The 17,519-nt window shown below is 38.5% G+C and overlaps 2 protein-coding genes across 7 annotated transcripts in view; one reads left to right on the top strand and one right to left on the bottom strand.

The window, feature by feature from the left end:
* The window catches only part of PUDP (pseudouridine 5'-phosphatase), a 61,535-nt gene extending 61,469 nt beyond the window's left edge, over positions 1 to 66 (bottom strand). The window contains 1 exon segment of the mRNA XM_033146385.1: positions 48 to 66. Coding sequence (XP_033002276.1) covers positions 48 to 66 — 19 coding nt within the window.
* Positions 1 to 17,519, top strand: part of STS (steroid sulfatase) — an 89,494-nt gene that overhangs the window by 4,007 nt on the left and 67,968 nt on the right. For 4 of the 6 annotated variants that reach the window (XM_033147443.1, XM_033147447.1, XM_033147448.1 and 1 more), the window contains exon 2: positions 8,009 to 8,107. The gene's annotated coding sequence lies outside the window, so the exon portion shown is untranslated. The remainder of the gene's footprint in view (positions 1 to 8,008; positions 8,108 to 17,519) is intronic. The other 2 variants (XM_033147444.1, XM_033147446.1) reach the window with 1 other exon arrangement.

Raw genomic sequence — 17,519 nt, 5'->3', positions numbered from 1 at the left:
TGGACTCTGGGGGCAAAGTCAAACCGCTGTAGAATCACAGCACTCACCATGGCTGCAGAGACCCATAACTCATAACTGCTGCCTCCCTTGTTGCTTTTGCTGCAGGGAAATGTGTATGGAGCTCCTGGGCTGCCCAGATGACAATACTCTTTTCTGGCCTCACTGATGTGGTCCAAAGGAAAGCAGACCAATACATTTGGCACCAGGTTGGGTGAAGGAGTTGCCAGAAGGAGGCAAACAAGACACCACCCAATCATCTTAGGGATTGTGTAGGGTTTACTCCTTTGCCTTCTCTTCTTTCAAGTATGTCCCACAAGGCAGTGGGAACAAATTTTTCCTTGGGTTTACTCCCAAAGCCTTTCTCACAAAAGACTATAGCCACAAGGCAATGGAGGTTTAGAATCAGAGTTTCCCTTTTCCTGGGCTACCTTCCCAGGTTTACATGCCCCATCTGCCCCTCATTTCCCTTTACAGCACATGCTTCAACTGACTTCTTGACTGTTGGACGCACTGTTAGTCTTCTACTGTCTTCACATGCAGAGGAAGTTCTTTACTCACCAAGGGTTTGAGACCCATTGGCTATCCAGTCAAAGCCATTCCCAGGGTGTGTCACATGCTGACAGCTTCTAGGAGCCAAAGGTGAGAACTGAGTGCATGTTGAGGAGCCAAAGGTGGACAAACTTTCAAGAACTTCTGTATGTACTGATGGGCCAACATAGGTCTTTGGGTGTGTAGAGACAATTTGGACCTGTGTTCAGTGTGACATGTGAACAAGCCTAGAATTATGGTATATCAAGTGGTAGTTTCCTCTTTGGAGCAGATGCAGAGCTCCTTAAGGAAGACAAATGTCTGAGGCAAGAGGCTTCCAGCACAAGCTGCACATTCTCTATATACCAAGTGCTCGTACTTCAACAAATGGCTATTGTGCCTGACATAGGATCTGCTGATGGTGCAAATGCTGATGGCTAACTACCATGGTCATTAAGATTATTAATTGAATATTGCCCCTTGTTAAAAGTGATCACAGTTAACCAAGCACTTAATATGAAATATAAAATAATTTGTTTAAGCATCAAATATGATTGATGAATTTATTATCAATATCATGATGTAGCTATCTCTCTCATACCCGGAGCTGCTACAATAATGATGTGTTGTATAATTATTTCATAAATGTTAGACATGCCATTTAAACCAGTCCTTACCAGAAGCTGTAACAAATTAGTGTTGTGTTTAACAACTATATTTGACAGCTTTCTTTCACATTCTAACATAATAGTTTTCAATTGAACATTTTAGCCTAACAACTTTGCCCTTGTCTGGAGCAAAAACAAATTAGGTTAATGTAATTTTTAAAAGATGAATTAAATAGCAAGATGTTCAACATTAATATTGATATATGTTCTAATGAAGTAGGAAGACCAACATCCCGAGGCCAACTTCCTGTGTTATGATTATCCTTTCTTATATTGTGAACTGCTTAGAAAGTAGGAAAATGAGATATTTTGAAAAGGAAATTTCAAACCTAAACAGGCTCTTCTATCAGTCTTACCAGACATTTTCTGGCAGACATCCTATTCCTTCAAAAGCTATATAACCAACAAAAACATCATGCTTTTCCAGTTACTGTCTATCCATGCTGGAGAATGTTTTACACATCAAATCTATGTCTCTCATACAGTCGTTAAAGATATTTCCTTGTCAGAAATTGTTACTGATGCGTATGATCTGTCAACAGCAGCAGCAGTAAAATCTTGGTGGTTCATTTTAGGCAGGAGGCAGATGTTTTTTTTACAGAGAAGTAGTTTGAGTAGAGGCATCACCTCCTATAATGTACAATGCACAATTGTTTTGTCCAGCTGTTGACTTTGGTTAAAAAGATTTTTTTCAGGATTTTGTCACAATTCAAAAACTGTTTACCAGAGTAAAGTTGGTTTGAATGCATCTGCCAGATTAAGATGAATGTATTGCTGAAAATGTTATTTTTATTTCAATGAGTCCCGGTGATAAGTAACACAAATTGTTTTAAGGATTGGCAGGGAGACATTTCAAGATTTATCTGGAGAGACAAGAAGCCAAGGATAAAATATAAGCTATTAACGGATCTTAAAGAAAGAGGAGGCTTCTCGCTACCAGATACAAAACTGTACTATGAAGCCCCTTGTCTGTGCTGGATATGGGATTGGATAACATTGAAGAATGTAGATTTACTAGATTTAGAAGGACATGACAATAGATTTGGATGGCATGCATATCTGTGGTATCAGAAGGCTGAGGTACACAGAAGCTTCCAGAATCATATAATAAGAAAGGCAATCTTTAAAGTTTGGGGAAAATATAAATATCTACTGGAACATAAAACACCATGATGGCTTTCACCACTGGAAGCAATAGCATTGAAAAAAGTAAATATGAAACCCAACTGGGGAACATATAGAGAGCTGTTAATGGAAATGGATAATAAATTAAAATTGAAATAATATAATGAAATAAAAGAAAAGGTAACAGATTGGTTACAATATTTTCAATTATATGAAACATTTAAAAAATGATAAAAAGAAAGGATTTGCATATGAAACCTCAAAATTTCAGAGAGAAATAATAGAAAGTGATTATAAATTATTATCAAAAATGTATAATATACTGTTGAAATGGGAGACAGGAGGAAGAGGTCAAATGTGTAATGATAAAATGGGCAAAAGATGTGGGACACAATATACAGTTGACAGACAGATTATGGAGAAATGATATAGTATTCACGACATGTACGGCACTTAAGGAGAACTATATGAAAATGATGTATAGATGTTATTTAACACTGGCTAAACTATCAAAAATGTATGAAACAAAAGATAATAAATGTTGGAAGGGTAAAGAGGTAGAAGGTACATTTTACCATATGTGGTGGCAATGTAAGGACACAATATACAGTTGACAGACAGATTATGGAGAAATGATATAGTATTCACGACATGTACGGCACTTAAGGAGAACTATATGAAAATGATGTATAGATGTTATTTAACACTGGCTAAACTATCAAAAATGTATGAAACAAAAGATAATAAATGTTGGAAGGGTAAAGAGGTAGAAGGTACATTTTACCATATGTGGTGGCAATGCAAGGTCATAAAAAGCTTTTCAGAAATGATTTATAACAAATTGAAAAAAAAAAAGTTTAAAATAACCTTTGTTAAAAAACCGGAAGCGTTTTTAATGGTATAATTGAAACAGATATACCAAAAGAATATAAAGGTTTATTTATGTATCCAACAACAACCGCATGAACATTGATAGCCCAACAATGGAAAGAAGAACGAGTCCCAACTAGAGATGTGAAGGCCTGAAAAGAAACCAGAAAAATTCAGAAAAACCCCGTCTGTCCCCCGTCCCCGTTTTTTTCTGAAGCCTCTTTTGTTTTTTTTCCAAAAAAAATGGAAAAATGGAAAAAATAAAAAATAGATTATGGAAAGTTTTATTTTAACATGATGAATAAAATATTTTAAGATAAGGGGTTCAAATATTTTATAAATCATTTCTAAAAAGTATGTATGGTATGTCAGATTATTCTAATTTCTGTGAGGACAAGCAAGTCCTAGGTTACAAACTGAACTCTCCAATGCAAGAACAAGATACATTTCTTCCTTTATTGTTGTCACCAGAAAAGAAAAAGGTTTCAGTTTTGTTTTTGCAAGTGTGTGGTATGCATTGGTTCTGTTCCTCTTCACTAAGCCTCAAAGCATTGGAAGAAAATATAGAGCAACAAAAAGGGCCTAAAAGTATATACTTAATTACAGCTCAGAAAATGACTATGATTAAATTTCATGCCCATTTATTGAAACTTACTCCCACTTATTAAAAATTGTTTTGTGGAGTTTTTTATTTTATTTTGTTCCACATAAACTAGTAAACAGTTCAGGAGATTGTTGCTCCATTTGTTACAAATACAAATAAATATTATTTTTAAAGTAAATTCTGTTTGTATTGTTTGGATACACTATATTTTTAATATGCTAGTTGTGATAATTTTATGCCCAATGAAAAATGTCCATAGTTATATTTTATGTTTCTAAAGTAACAGAATGACTTTCACTCTGCAAAAGAAAAAAGAAGTGCTAATGTAGCATTTTTTTTCAATTTTTCCAAAAAATTTCGTTTCGCTTCAAAATTTCCGGAAATTTTACATCTCTAGTCCCAACTAAGGAAGATTGGCAATGTAAATTAATGGAATATGCTGAAATGGCCAAATTAACTGGAGGACTAAGAAATCAAGAGGACAGCAAATATAAAATAGAATGGAAAATGTTTATTGCATATTTACAAAAGCATTGTAAAGAGGTTAACACAATAGCAGGGTTTTTAAAAACACTTGTAATATTAAGTACAATGTTTGATTTTGGAAATATTTAAAGATAAGAAAATTATAGACATGTATAACACAAAATAACAGAAAAGAACTGGGGAAGGGAATGGAGGGAAGTCAAAGGATCAAAGGAATCCCAAAATATGGATTTAATATGGTATGTAAATGTCTTATTTTTTATTTTTATTTTTATTGCATTTGTTTATTAATGTAATGTTTGATTGTGAAAAAATATTTATATATATATATCAACCATTGGCTGTGGCAGCACAGGAACTCTCTGTCTCCTCCCCAACATGATGACCAAATTGTCATGCTGATGGTTTGTTTTGAATTGTTCCAGGAAGCGTTCAGCTGCTGCCAGGACCATATAACACTGGTCCTAAAAGATCTACATTGGCTCCCAGTACGTTTCTGAACACAATTCAAAGTGTTAGTGTTGACCTTTAAAGTCCTAAATGGCTTTGGCCTTGTATACCTGAGGGAATGTCTCCACCCCCATCATTTAGCCCAGACACTGAAGTCCAGTTCTGAGGGCCTTCTCGGTAGTTGCAACCATCCTGTGGAATGCCCTCCAATCAGATGCCAAGGAGATAAAAGACATCTGAAGGCAGCCCTGTATAGGGAAGTTTTTTAATGTTTGATGATTGACTGTGTTTGATGTTTTAATTATTTGGATGCTTACTAGAGTGGCCGGGGCAACCCAGTCAGATGGGTGGCATATAAAGAAATGATGATGATGATGATGATGATGATGATAGGTCTATGATTATTTCATCATTTCACTTGTTCAGTTTCCAACTCAGTCATGTTTACTAGGCTTTCTCTTCTTCTCTCAAACCAGTTTTGGTAATCTTGCAACCGTATTGTAAATATGAAATTAAATGAAATTTATTACGGTCCCAGACCAGATTCACATACCATACAAAGCGAACATAAAACACAATAGAATTAAGTTTGAATTAACAATTGAATATGGCAATAAACAATACGAATATGACAGCCATTAGAAAAGGCTACCTGTTGTAAATATGGGTTCAGAGCAACGGGCCAAAATCTTCATGGATTATTAAACTCATATTGGAAACAACCCAGTTCAGTCGTGTGGGTCTGATGCTTCCTTCCAAATGTGCAACAGTCAGGAAAGTGGCTAGGTGCAACACAGTCCATCAGAGGCTGCTCCATGAGGCATATCATCAGCTTCTCCTTGCATACTTATGGTTTTATGACACCACTTGCACTTTCCCCCCAAATGTGATTATGCCATGGTATGGTGGTACTGCAATAGGCACATACAGAAACACTTTATGAAATCAGGTTGCCAGCTCTGTACTATTACCTTGCTATGATTCTATGTGATCCCAAATGGGGTCATTATTTCTGTGAATCAGTCATAAATGAAGCTGTGGGGAGGTTTTATGTGACTCTGTGTTTCTTTGTTTTGTTTTTATATCTGGTATCCATAAGGACTAAGTTCAGGAATCCTGATCAGCCTTGAGCTGAAACTGATGCTTTAGATGAGTTTCCTGCACTGCAGGGGGTTGGACTAGATGACCCTTGTGATCCCTTCCAACTCTACAATTCTATGTCAGAAAGGTGGCAAGGAACCCATTTCTTTGCCTCCTTTCTTTATTTCTTTCAACTGGAAATGTTATGTGATGTAAACAACCCCTTTATTATCCCACTAACGCTGCCACCAAATGTGGAAGATTATTATAGCTACCATTGTGTATTGCTTATTATGTTCTATATTTCTCCACTGCCAGCGTATATTTAAAATACCATCCAATAATAAACCTTAGTTCACTCACCGTGGGCTATGATTAACTGTGGTACAAAACACTACAGGCAGGCCCAGCTTAAAGCACACAAAAATGTAAGTTGTATGTTATTATTGATTAACTGAGAATATAAGCAGGTGGTTATGTTTAGCTGGGAAGGTTACTAATCATTTTATCCGTATCCCATCTTTCTACAAAAGAACTGTGCTCAAAATGGCTTACACAAGACAGAAGAGCAATAGTAAGACAAGAACATAATAGCCACACACATAACAACATACAAAGATATTTCAGTAATATAAATGTAACATTAGACCTCCAAGCAGAAGCAAAAATAACAAAGGAGCTGGACAGTTTCATCTTCCATGCTCTCATCTTGGACACCCATTCTGTGGCCAGAGGATAGCCATTTTGCAGCTCCAAAGACAAAGTGTGGCTCATGACTATCCTACTTCTGTGCATCACATTCCTCCAGGGAGGTGAGTCTATTGCAATGGGCAATCTTCCTCCTCCCTAGGGGGCACCACATCTGTGGTGTTGTTCCATCACAGTCAGCTCAGCTCTATTGAGATACACTGCAGGTTGTCCTGTAGCTCAAAGTGTGACTAGGCAGGCCTCAAGTTGCTGTACTTTCTCTTCCAGCAAGACAACCAGCTTGCACTTGCTGCAAGTGTACTGTTGCATGTTCTCCGGCAGAAAGACAAACATAGCATAGGTGTTGCAGGTCACTGGAGCAGCTCCCTCACCCTCCATGTCTCTTGGTCCTATACACACTGTGAGACAGTACTCTGGACCTCCCTTAAACTCCTTCACTGTGAGTGGAAGAGGACCCTCTTCCCATCCTTTGGATCCCCTGGGGAAACTCAACAAGCCTGATGTACCTGGAACTGGGTGTGGAGAGTGCAGCTGAATTGGACACAGCTGTGGACAACCTAAGGAAGTATCATCCACCTTGGGCCTGCCCATAAAAAGCAAATCTAGAGAATTCAAAGAGAGGACTCAGCTAAACTGAGGCAGGTATAGGCCACTGAGATTAAGCTTCCTTTTTGGACTAGTGGTCCTAATGCTTAGCACCAGCCTTCACTATCATTTCTAACCAAAGCCACTGGTATAAAAAATATGGCTTATAGAATTTGTGCAAACAATGCATTTTGTTATTGATTACAGCTTTATTCTTATACTTAATTGTCTGGGAATAAGCCCTATGGAACTCTGTTTTGCACTCACTTTTGAATAGACTAGCGTAAGATGTCTACAAAGCAAAAATATATGATACAATTCATCACTGCTTTTATGTTTACCAACTGTTTTTTCCTGCTTTCACTTAGTTCTAATCCTGCAGGTAACTTGCAAATCCTAGATCAGATCAAATCAGATCAGATACAGTTTGGGAACAGGTTTTATGAAAGATCGTGGATCCATGAAACCAACCTCATCCTTTTGTAGGCCACCTAGATAATTTTATTTATGGACAGTTATCTAAAATTAAATAAGAGTAATTATAGTAAAAGACTTCAGCTTGTGAAAAATCAGGTTTGGGATAATAAATAGTATCTCTTGATTTTTGTTTTTTTTATTATTTCAAATTGGACATTAATAATAAAAAACCCATAGAAAAATATCTAGAAAAAAGCACTGAGTACATTCCAGTAGTTCCATCTGTTGGGAAGATTCCAAATTATCTTCTCAGAAACTTCTCCTATACCCCATGGCAATTGGTATATGGAATGCCACATTTTCCCATCTTGTCTCCAAAGCTATTTAGCATCTATATGAAACTGCTTGGGGAAAGTGTGTGGGATTCTGAAGTGTCATCAGTATGCTAATAACACCATGCTCTGTTAATCTTTTTCATCTAATCCAGACATAGCAGCTGACATTCTGAGCAGGTATTTGGAGTCAGTAATGAACTGGGTGAGAAAATAAACTGAAGCATAACCCAAACAAGACAGAGGCGTTGGTGGTAAGTAGTTCAACAGTTCTGGATTTTTGTTTTCACTTCTGAATGGGTTTTGCTCTTCCCTTTAAGGATTGGGTTTTGTAGTTTGGGAGTGCTTCTGGACCCTGCTCCATGTTGTTCAGGTGGCATCCGTGACCAGGTGTGATTTTAATCAGCTTTTGTTGATTCACCAGCTGCGTCTTCTCCTGGGAAAAGAAAATAGTCATCCATGCCTTAGTAACTCTAGGTTAGAATACAATAACATGCTTTCTGTGAGTCTGCCTTCAAAGCTTCTATTTCCCCACACCTGGTCCAAAATGTGGAAGCCAGGGTAGAACAGAGAGGAATCATTGCTTTGAACATATTGCAATAGTGCTCAAAGATCTGAATTGGGTATAATTTTGCTTCCAGGCACATTTAAATTGATGTCTACCCTAAGCGTAGTGGGCCCAGGTGCTTGAAGAGTCACCATATAAATCTACTGGTGTGTTAAAGTTGTCACTGGAGGGCTTTAAAAAATATTCACCTGACATCAGAAGTGAGGGGGATAGCCAAAAGTGAGGGATAGTGATGAGGAATACAGCCTTCTCAGTGTCTGGATGGAAGTTACTTCCTAGAGATGTACCAAAGACACCTCCTTTCTCTCCATCCAACAATAAGATAAGGTTGCGTGCCAGGGTCCTGTACCCCACAGTTCCCCTAGCCCATGTTCAGGCTTTGGACAGGATCCACACACCCAGATCCCTTTGACAGGATACCCTTATCGAGGAGGGGCAGGCAGAGCCTACAACCTCCTCTCCCTTAAACAAAGACTTACCCAATGCCTAACCTTACAAAGTTGTGATGATTGCTAGGTAGGCGAAACCCAAATGGCCGGTGCCAATTTGCCAAGTGGAAAAATTCCTACCCGGCCTCACCAGTAAGGCAGCCGACATTTTTCCATAGCAAGGTCGTATCATCCCAAAGCTTAAAAAGAGGGTGGGTGGCTTGGGAGATTCAGCAAGGAGGTGAGAGAGGGTAGCCCTCCCAGCCATGCCATTTCAATGACTGGCATTCAGAGACACATTGCCTCTGATATGTTCCCTGTAAAATTTCATTTTACGTAATTTTTTTGGTGAAACTCAGTTTTGGCAGTTAGAATCTGAGGGTGGATTATTGTTATTGTTGTTATTGTTGTTGTTGTTGTTATTATTATTATTTTGGTAATTCCAGTTACAGGTAGGTAACCATGGTGTTGGTCTGCCATAGTCAAAACAAAATAAAAAATAAAAAAAAATTCCTTCCAGTAGCACCTTAGAGACCAACTAAGTTTGTTCTTGGTATGAGCTTTTGTGTGTATGCATGGTATCTGAAGAAGTGTGCATGCACACGAAAGCTCATACCAAGAACAAACTTAGTTGGTCTCTAAGGTGCTACTGGAAGGAATTTTTATTTATTTTTTATTTTGTTTTGATTATTTTGGTAAGTTACTTTTTAAGTTACTGTGGCTTGCCCTGGGACCTTATGGTGAAGGGCAACAAATAAATAATAATTATTTCAAAGGTTTTCTAATGGTAACGTGTCAAAGTTGAAATAATTCCCATGTTCCCTTCAAAAAGTCACATCTTAAAAAGCATTGATCATCAAAGTAAATTTCCCAGATAAAAAGATATTCTGACAGCCCATTCTTGTGCAGAATTATGCATGCTCAAGTTGGTTGTTCTAGAGCAAAATAAGGTAACCAGAGAAAAATCCAATACAAAACAGTGTTGGGTGTGTTGGGTGTTTTGTGTTACAAGAGGCAGAAAACCCTTTCATAACTTTTTAGTCTGATGGTAGAGATATATGGAAAAAGCAGTGGGATTCCTAAGAATAGCTATTGCCTGCTGTGAGACACTGATTTTTTTCCAACATTTATACCATCATATGCTCAAAAGGGTGGGGGAGTTATATTCAAGAAATGTGTAATTTTTACCTGGAGATTGATTTTCCTCAGAGTGAAAGCTAGTAGGTTGTAATGTGCTTTCTTAAGATATGCTGTGTCACAAGCCTTAAGTTGTGAAATATGTAATGTTCCTTGACTACATATGTTATATAACAAAGTTAATGTGTAATGTGACCTACCCAAGGCTTTCTGATCACGAATTGGTAATAAAAACAGATTTGACATTGTTACATTATGTGCATGGTTTTGGAATTTGGACTGTTCTTTCTCTTACAGGTCAAAGCAAGATAAGTACAGTAACTGTATTGAGAAATTGTCCATAAAATGTGTTAATAGAGCAGAAGAGGAAAAGGTGAATAGATTTTTTTAAAATAGAGGATGTTTTAGTACACATGCAAAAATGCCAAAAATACTTACATATATCTTTCATCAAAATGGAGAAAGAAGTTCTAAAAGAGAGCACGGTGTATTTTATCATCTTTAGGGAAAAGTGGAACCAACATATTGTCATTTCAAGTAAAGTGACTCCCATGATGTAATCGAGATCTTAGAAACAAAAAAGACACAATAATGCATGTAGGTGTTTTCAGAATGGGACTATATTATTTGGTTTTGTTTATTATATTATTTATTATTTTGATTATTATTTATTAAATTTATATGCTACCCCATACCCGTAGATCCCAGAGTGGTTCACAACCTAAAATTACAAAAATTGTTTAACATTTTTATGTTGTTGTTGTTGTTGTAAAACCACCAGCAACAACAGCTCTAGGATGTATCTAGAATGACACTAATCAAAACAGGTGCCATGGGGGGGGGAGCCGAGTGCCCCCCAAAAAATTTTTTCAATGAGGATGCCACCCCCTACCCCCGATATTCTGCTGCCTTTGGCTGGCTTCCAATTAATCCCTCTCTCAAACATAAATTAATTCACAGTGGCACCATAGCCAATTGTTTTCTTACTATTTCTGAACTATTGTTTCAATATACGTAAAGGCCTATTTGTGTCATAAAGAACTGATAAAACTCTCTGCTAACTCTGTCAAACTTCTTAATGAGAGAAGTGAAGCAATGCATTTTCACTCTTGAATCTTCCAAAGAAATATGTAAATCTTAATACCATAAAGATATTGTTCATTTCTGGATAGAATCGGTTTTGTTTTGTTTCGTTTTTAATATGTTTTATTATGGCTTATTTCTTCCAGGCTTCGCAATACCTATTTGGCCTTTCTTCTGATTCTTTACTTATGGAACTTATTTATTATCTTAAAGACCTTAATACTTTAATTCTTGGGTTTATTTTCCTAATCCTATTATGTTTTCATTTTTATTTAGCTAATAGTTTGCCTAGTTAAACAGATTCAGTCATTTTATTATTCATAAATAAGAGAGTAAGCCTATGAATTCATTTTTTTCGCCAGTGTTCTATAGCTCAGGAATATGGAGTTCATTTAGGAAGCAATCCTGCATATACAGGCACCCCCCAAGTTACACAGGGGTTACGTTCCAGGCCCCTGAGCACATAAGTAAAATTGCGTAATGTGGGGAGGACACTCTAAACATACTTTAAACACCCTAGCTGCTGTTCTGTCTTCAATCCATAACCAAAAAAATGCACCCATTAATATCCACAACTAGAATTGAAGCTCTGAGGCTGGCAGAAGCATGGTGGATGCACGGGAAAGTGGGGGCTGCTGTTAGGCAGAGAGGCTGAGCAGCCTAAGTAAAGCCCCACTGTGCCTCTAGTCTCTTTGGGGCTCCCTTCACCCTCACTGATGTCCTCTTTGGGCTCCATGGAGGGTCTGCTCACGAGCCACAAGGACTCTCCAGCTCTCTCCCACCATTGGGGGGAGGGGGATTGAACAATTAAATTATTTCCTGGCACAGCACGTATACTTATACGTATACGTATACATGGTCATATGCAAGTCAATCATGTGTAAGTGGGGGGGGGGGGGAGGCGGACGGCACACCTGTACTTATCTCCAGATAAAGCCACACAGAATTCAAGAGGACTTACATCTGAGCAGGCATGTATAGGATTGTGATCTTAAATGGATTGGATCCATTCATGCCCAGCGCAGATCCACTGAAAGCAATGGGTCTTGTCAGTCATGACTGGATTCAGCCCAGTGTGTTTATTCGAAACTTAAGGGGCTTAGGTTTTGTTGTTCAGTCGTTCAGTCGTGTCCGACTCTTCGTGACCCCATGGACCAGAGCACGCCAGGCACGCCTATTTTCCACTGCCTCCCGCAGTTTGGCCAAACTCAGGCCAGTCGCTTCGAGAACACTGTCCAACCATCTCGTCCTCGTCGCCCCCTTCTCCTTGTGCCCTCCATCTTTCCCAACATCAGGGTCTTTTCCAGGGAGTCTTCTCTTCTCACGAGGTGGCCAAAGTACTGGAGCCTCAGCTTCAGGATCTGCCCTTCCAGTGAGCACTCAGGGCTGATTTCTTTAAGGATGGATAAGTTTGATCTTTTTGCAGTCCATGGGACTCTCAAGAGTCTCCTCCAGCACCATAATTCAAAAGCATCAATTCTTCGGCGATCAGTCTTCTTTATGGTCCAGCTCTCACTTCCATACATTACTACTGGGAAAACCATAGCTTTAACTATACGGACCTTTGTCGCCAAGGTGATGTCTCTGCTTTTTAAGATGCTGTCTAGGTTTGTCATTGCTTTCCTCCCAAGAAGCAGGCGTCTTTTAATTTTGTGACTGCTGTCACCATCTGCAGTGATTATGGAGCCCAAGAAAGTAAAATCTCTCACTGCCCCCATTTCTTCCCCTTCTATTTGCCAGGAGGTGATGGGACCAGGGGCTTAGGTTAGTCCCAACCAACAAGGATCACTGCTTTCAAACTTATTTTCCACAAAGCAATGCTGCCATCTGGGGGTTGCGGGGTGGGCAGAGGGGGTGCCAAATCCCTCGTTTAACTATCCGGGCAAGTCCTGGGTAACAGAATCATTTTACATTCTTAAACATACATTGTGTTTCTTAGATGGCAGACTCAACTTAATTGCTACAGTTTTATGGATTATTGTGTGGCTTTCTTTGTAAGTCTCTCCCCCCCCCCAAAAAAAATTAAGTCATATTTCAGGTGTAGGAAATAATAATAATAATAATTTATTTGTACCCCGCCCATCCGGCTGGGTTTTCCCAGCCACTTTGGGTGGCTTCCAACAAAGATTAAAATACATTAAAATGTTACACATTTAAAACTTACCTAAACAGGGCTGCCTTCAGACCTTTGACCATGCAGATATTGCTAAACCTCAACTCCCAACATTCCTAGCCATTAACTATGCTTGCTGGGACTGATGGGAGTTGTAGTTGAGCAATATCTGCAGGGCAGGCTAAGTCAGTTTATTGTGTTTTAGCAGACAGCCATTATACACATGAAAATGATAATGATGATGATGATGATGATAAAGATTTACATTTCTGCTTCTTAACCTATAAATGTTCCTTATATCTGTTACACTTCATGCTCTTAAAATTTTGCAACAAGTGACTAAGAAATTAAATGTGTTGTTATTGGTGTTGTTGTTTAGAAATTCTTTCTACCCACAGTTTTGTTGAGCTCTTTGCAATTGGCAAGTTGAAATATGTATGTCTTATGTAGTTTAACATTTGTTTAATTAAAGATTGGTTTAAAAGCTGACAATGATTTCTTCCTTGGATATTTTCCATAATATAAAACAGCCATAATCTCTTTTCTAATGTATATATGTAATTATAGCTGTAGTTTACAGGTAATTAATAGTGTTTATGTTAATTGGGCTCCATACTGTCTACTGAAACATTCTTTTAGAAGGTTTGTTTGTAGAATCAGGATATTAACAGGACTTTTAATTAAATTGTGCTTTGATGAATATCAAATTCACATTTTATTTGGGCAACACAACAAATGATTCTTTGCTTGTGGAAGGCAGAGGTTGAGTCTCCGGTTTTTCAACCCGGGACTAATTTGCACTGCAAATAAACATATTTGGATTAATGTATTTGGTGTTTTCTGCGAACAGGTTTTTGTTGGTTTTGTATTTTGAAACAAAGTGGTGCACCAGCAAAGCATGTCCACTTGTGTCTTGAATTAATGATGCATCTCCTTTAATGGAAACATACAAACATTAAATGTCTAGACAGATTACAACATTCTGTATTATTGTAGAATTATGCAAGCCAACTGGTGCCATTGCTTTGACTATACACCCATCTACTTTGGCAAAGTTGTTTAAGACATTAAAATTCCCAGGACGTCAAAGGAATGTGAGTCTGTTGTTATTCATATAAATCTGCCTTTCCCAAGCTGGTGCTCTCAATGTACTTTGGTCAACTTCCATCAGCATCCCACAGCAAAAGCAATAGACAGGGGTGGTGGCAGTTATAGTTCAAACAAGGTTGGGGAAGATATAAAATCTGAGGCTGCTCCATATATCTGATTAAATGAGCATTTGTTGATTTATTTATATAATAAATGTTCACTCTTGTCTCTCTTGATACCACAGTGTTGTTGTACAACTGTAAATCAGATCTAAGGCATTCCATATAGCCTGGAAGTCCAGTAGGTGCATGGAATTTCATTTGGCTTCTCCATCATGGATTCTTCTCCTTTCCCCTAAGAGTAATTTAGTATTTTCATAAGATTCTTCTTTTATCATGCAATTCTGTCTTTCAGCAGTCACAAGCCTGACATAAGCACTCTTAAGATTCTCCTCAAGGCTAGTTGCCCAACCTCATATTCAGGCACTGGAACCAGACTGGCATGAGTGAGAGGTGGCCAACAGCCCAGAGGAATAGGGCAGGGCCATAATAAGGAGGTTATTCATTTCATCCAGATGCTGAGGAAATTACATTGGAGAAGAATATCCTTGAGAGCAGCAGGTAGTCTCCTACAAGGGCAGAGACTGTGAGGATAAGCTCTGAGACTGGCTATATCCAGAATTTAAACTCTGTCCTGCCTGTAGTATTTTTAGGACTGGATGACATGTCGGATATGGACAGAGCCTTCTAAAGGTAGGATTGATCAGCTCCTATTCTAGAATTCTGAAGGGTTGAATGCTCACCATCTCTATACTCTATGCTAACCAGAGCCACAAATTGAGTCTAATCGGCTCCTTCTCAGCCAAGACTTACTGAAGAGTTCACATACACTAGGGGTGGACAACATGCTGCTGTCCAGATGTTAGAGTACAATTCCCACTTTCCCTGACCTTTGGCCATGCTGGCTGGTGTTGATGGGAATTGTAGTCCAACAACATTCTGGCTATCCATGACACTGGCTGATCTGATCTTTTCGACTCGGTGTAGAGAGAAGTGGCAGTATATTTTGAAAATTTGCTGATGCTCATTTGTTTTGTGGAGTGGATTAAAACACATACACAAATGTGCACTCACCTGAATGCTTTCTACATTTGTTACCTTATATTGTAACGTGCTCCATGCTTCCCTGAGTATAATGTTTATAGACCAACACTTACTTCAGTGTGGCCTCCTGTGGAAGGAGATGCACACATCACTCCCCTCTGACATGGTTTTGCCCCAATGCCTTCTCTATCAGGAAAAGAAAAAAAAAAACCTGTGTTTGTATTACGGTGATGACATTGGTTGAAGCCACATGTGAATCTTGAATGTATGCCCTAGGAGTAGACCAGTGAGAGAATAGTCCCTCCTATGTCCTGCCCCACAGTGCCCCAGGATGCCATCTGTGTCATGTGATTGGCACCTGAGGTGACTTTGAGTTACAGCACAGCCAGATCCTGCCACAGATCATGCATGGGAGACAGTCTTCTAATTGCTTCCTTAAAATGAACTCCCTAGATAAGAGGATACCCAGAACCTAGCTTCACATGTCCCAATGGGCAGAACATAATAAGCATATTTGTTCAAACAAACAGATGCCCATTTTTGGGTGTGTGGCCCAATTCTTATTCACTCCATGTCACTCCATGTACATTTTTTAATTCAAAAATTAATTATATGTGATGGTTAGTTATAGGCATTCCTAGTGTAGTATGGAATATTTTATTTTGTCAAATCTGACAAATTTAATACTTGCCTTTCCTAGATACTCTTGATAACTCCTTGAACCTATTAATTTCTCATGGTTCCTTCTGTATTTATATGTTGATGTATTCCTCTGAATATTGATTCTCTTAGTAATAACATCTTACATGCTAAACAAGAAAGCCAGGAGCAACACATCTAAAACACTTATGCGGAATATTGAATTAAAGAAACATTGTAAAAATCAGGCAGTTATTCATTGCTTTGAAAAATGTGTTAGGGGGTGAAAATGGATTTGAAGGTTCTTCAAAACAAAGTGGGCTGCATCTGCTATGTGTTTCTGGAATGATCAAGTGATGACAAGCAGCTAATAGGTGAGAAGACTGAGCTTACTACTTTCTCAGCCTGTGGAAGTATGTGTACAGGATTGCAGATACTAATGAAGTGTCAATTTATTGTGTAGAAGACCAGAGGGGAGTGGGAAGATAGCAAATATTAGAGAGATCATTGTAAAGGAAAAAATAGTATAGTGTGGCGTGATGGAATCAATCTCTGAGCATTCTTAGACACAGGAGAAGGGGAGAAAGGTTTTGTATTATAGGTTGAACATAACACTTCCCATGTAGCATCTTGTATTGTTTGTGCTATGTTGGCTCAAGGGTGGTTTCTATCAATGGGGGTATTTCAGTAACTGATGCTGGGACTATACAGTAATATTTGTTTGAAAGCAGGTTTACTATCCCCGATATCAAATGTATATTCAACAGGTTGCAATAACATTGATCCCTCCTGCCCTTATCCCTGGGCTCATAAATCTGTTTGGGATATCAATATCCTTTATACTAATAGCAGACCCATTATCTGAGTACTGATCCGTATTAAGCCAACATGGCAACATCAACACAAAAGGGAAATATAGCAACAGGCTTGGAGAAAACTCAAGCTTTGCATAACTACAAAAAAACTGTAGAAAAATATTGAATATCATAGTACCCACATTTGAATAATATGATCCTGCATTGCAGAGATGCTGTGTGAATAATGTTATGCAACCACATGAACAGGTCGGATCATGTGGCTATTTGCCACTTGATTGGCAACTTCCTTCCCTGCATCCCTTCTCTCCAGGGTCCATATTGCATGAAAAAAGACCCACGCAATCAATCCCTTCTATGTGTTCATGCTATCTGCACACCTAAACCTGACTGGTGGGATAGTACTACAAAGAATAGATTTCTCATTGCACTAACACGTGTGTGAAACAGCAGCATAGTTTGCCTTCAGCTGTGGCATCCCCCCCCCCAACATTTTATTAAAACTGGGAATCCTGTCCACCACCAGAAAAGTGCATTGCTTCTGGTGAAAGTCTTACACTAGAAGTGGTTTCGTTACAGGATAAGTTAGCAGCTAATGCTTTTGCTTGCTTGTGAATGTATCATTTTGCTTAGAGTGTGGCAGACGTCAATTATTTTTAATTTGACTGGCAAGCCCTTTTCCTTGAGGCTG

Source organism: Lacerta agilis, chromosome 4 (genome assembly GCF_009819535.1).
Source record: "Lacerta agilis isolate rLacAgi1 chromosome 4, rLacAgi1.pri, whole genome shotgun sequence".
NCBI classification, from domain to species: Eukaryota; Metazoa; Chordata; class Lepidosauria; order Squamata; family Lacertidae; genus Lacerta; species Lacerta agilis.
The sequence above is the reverse complement of the archived record's forward strand: the minus strand, read 5'-3'. Positions and strand labels throughout refer to the sequence as shown.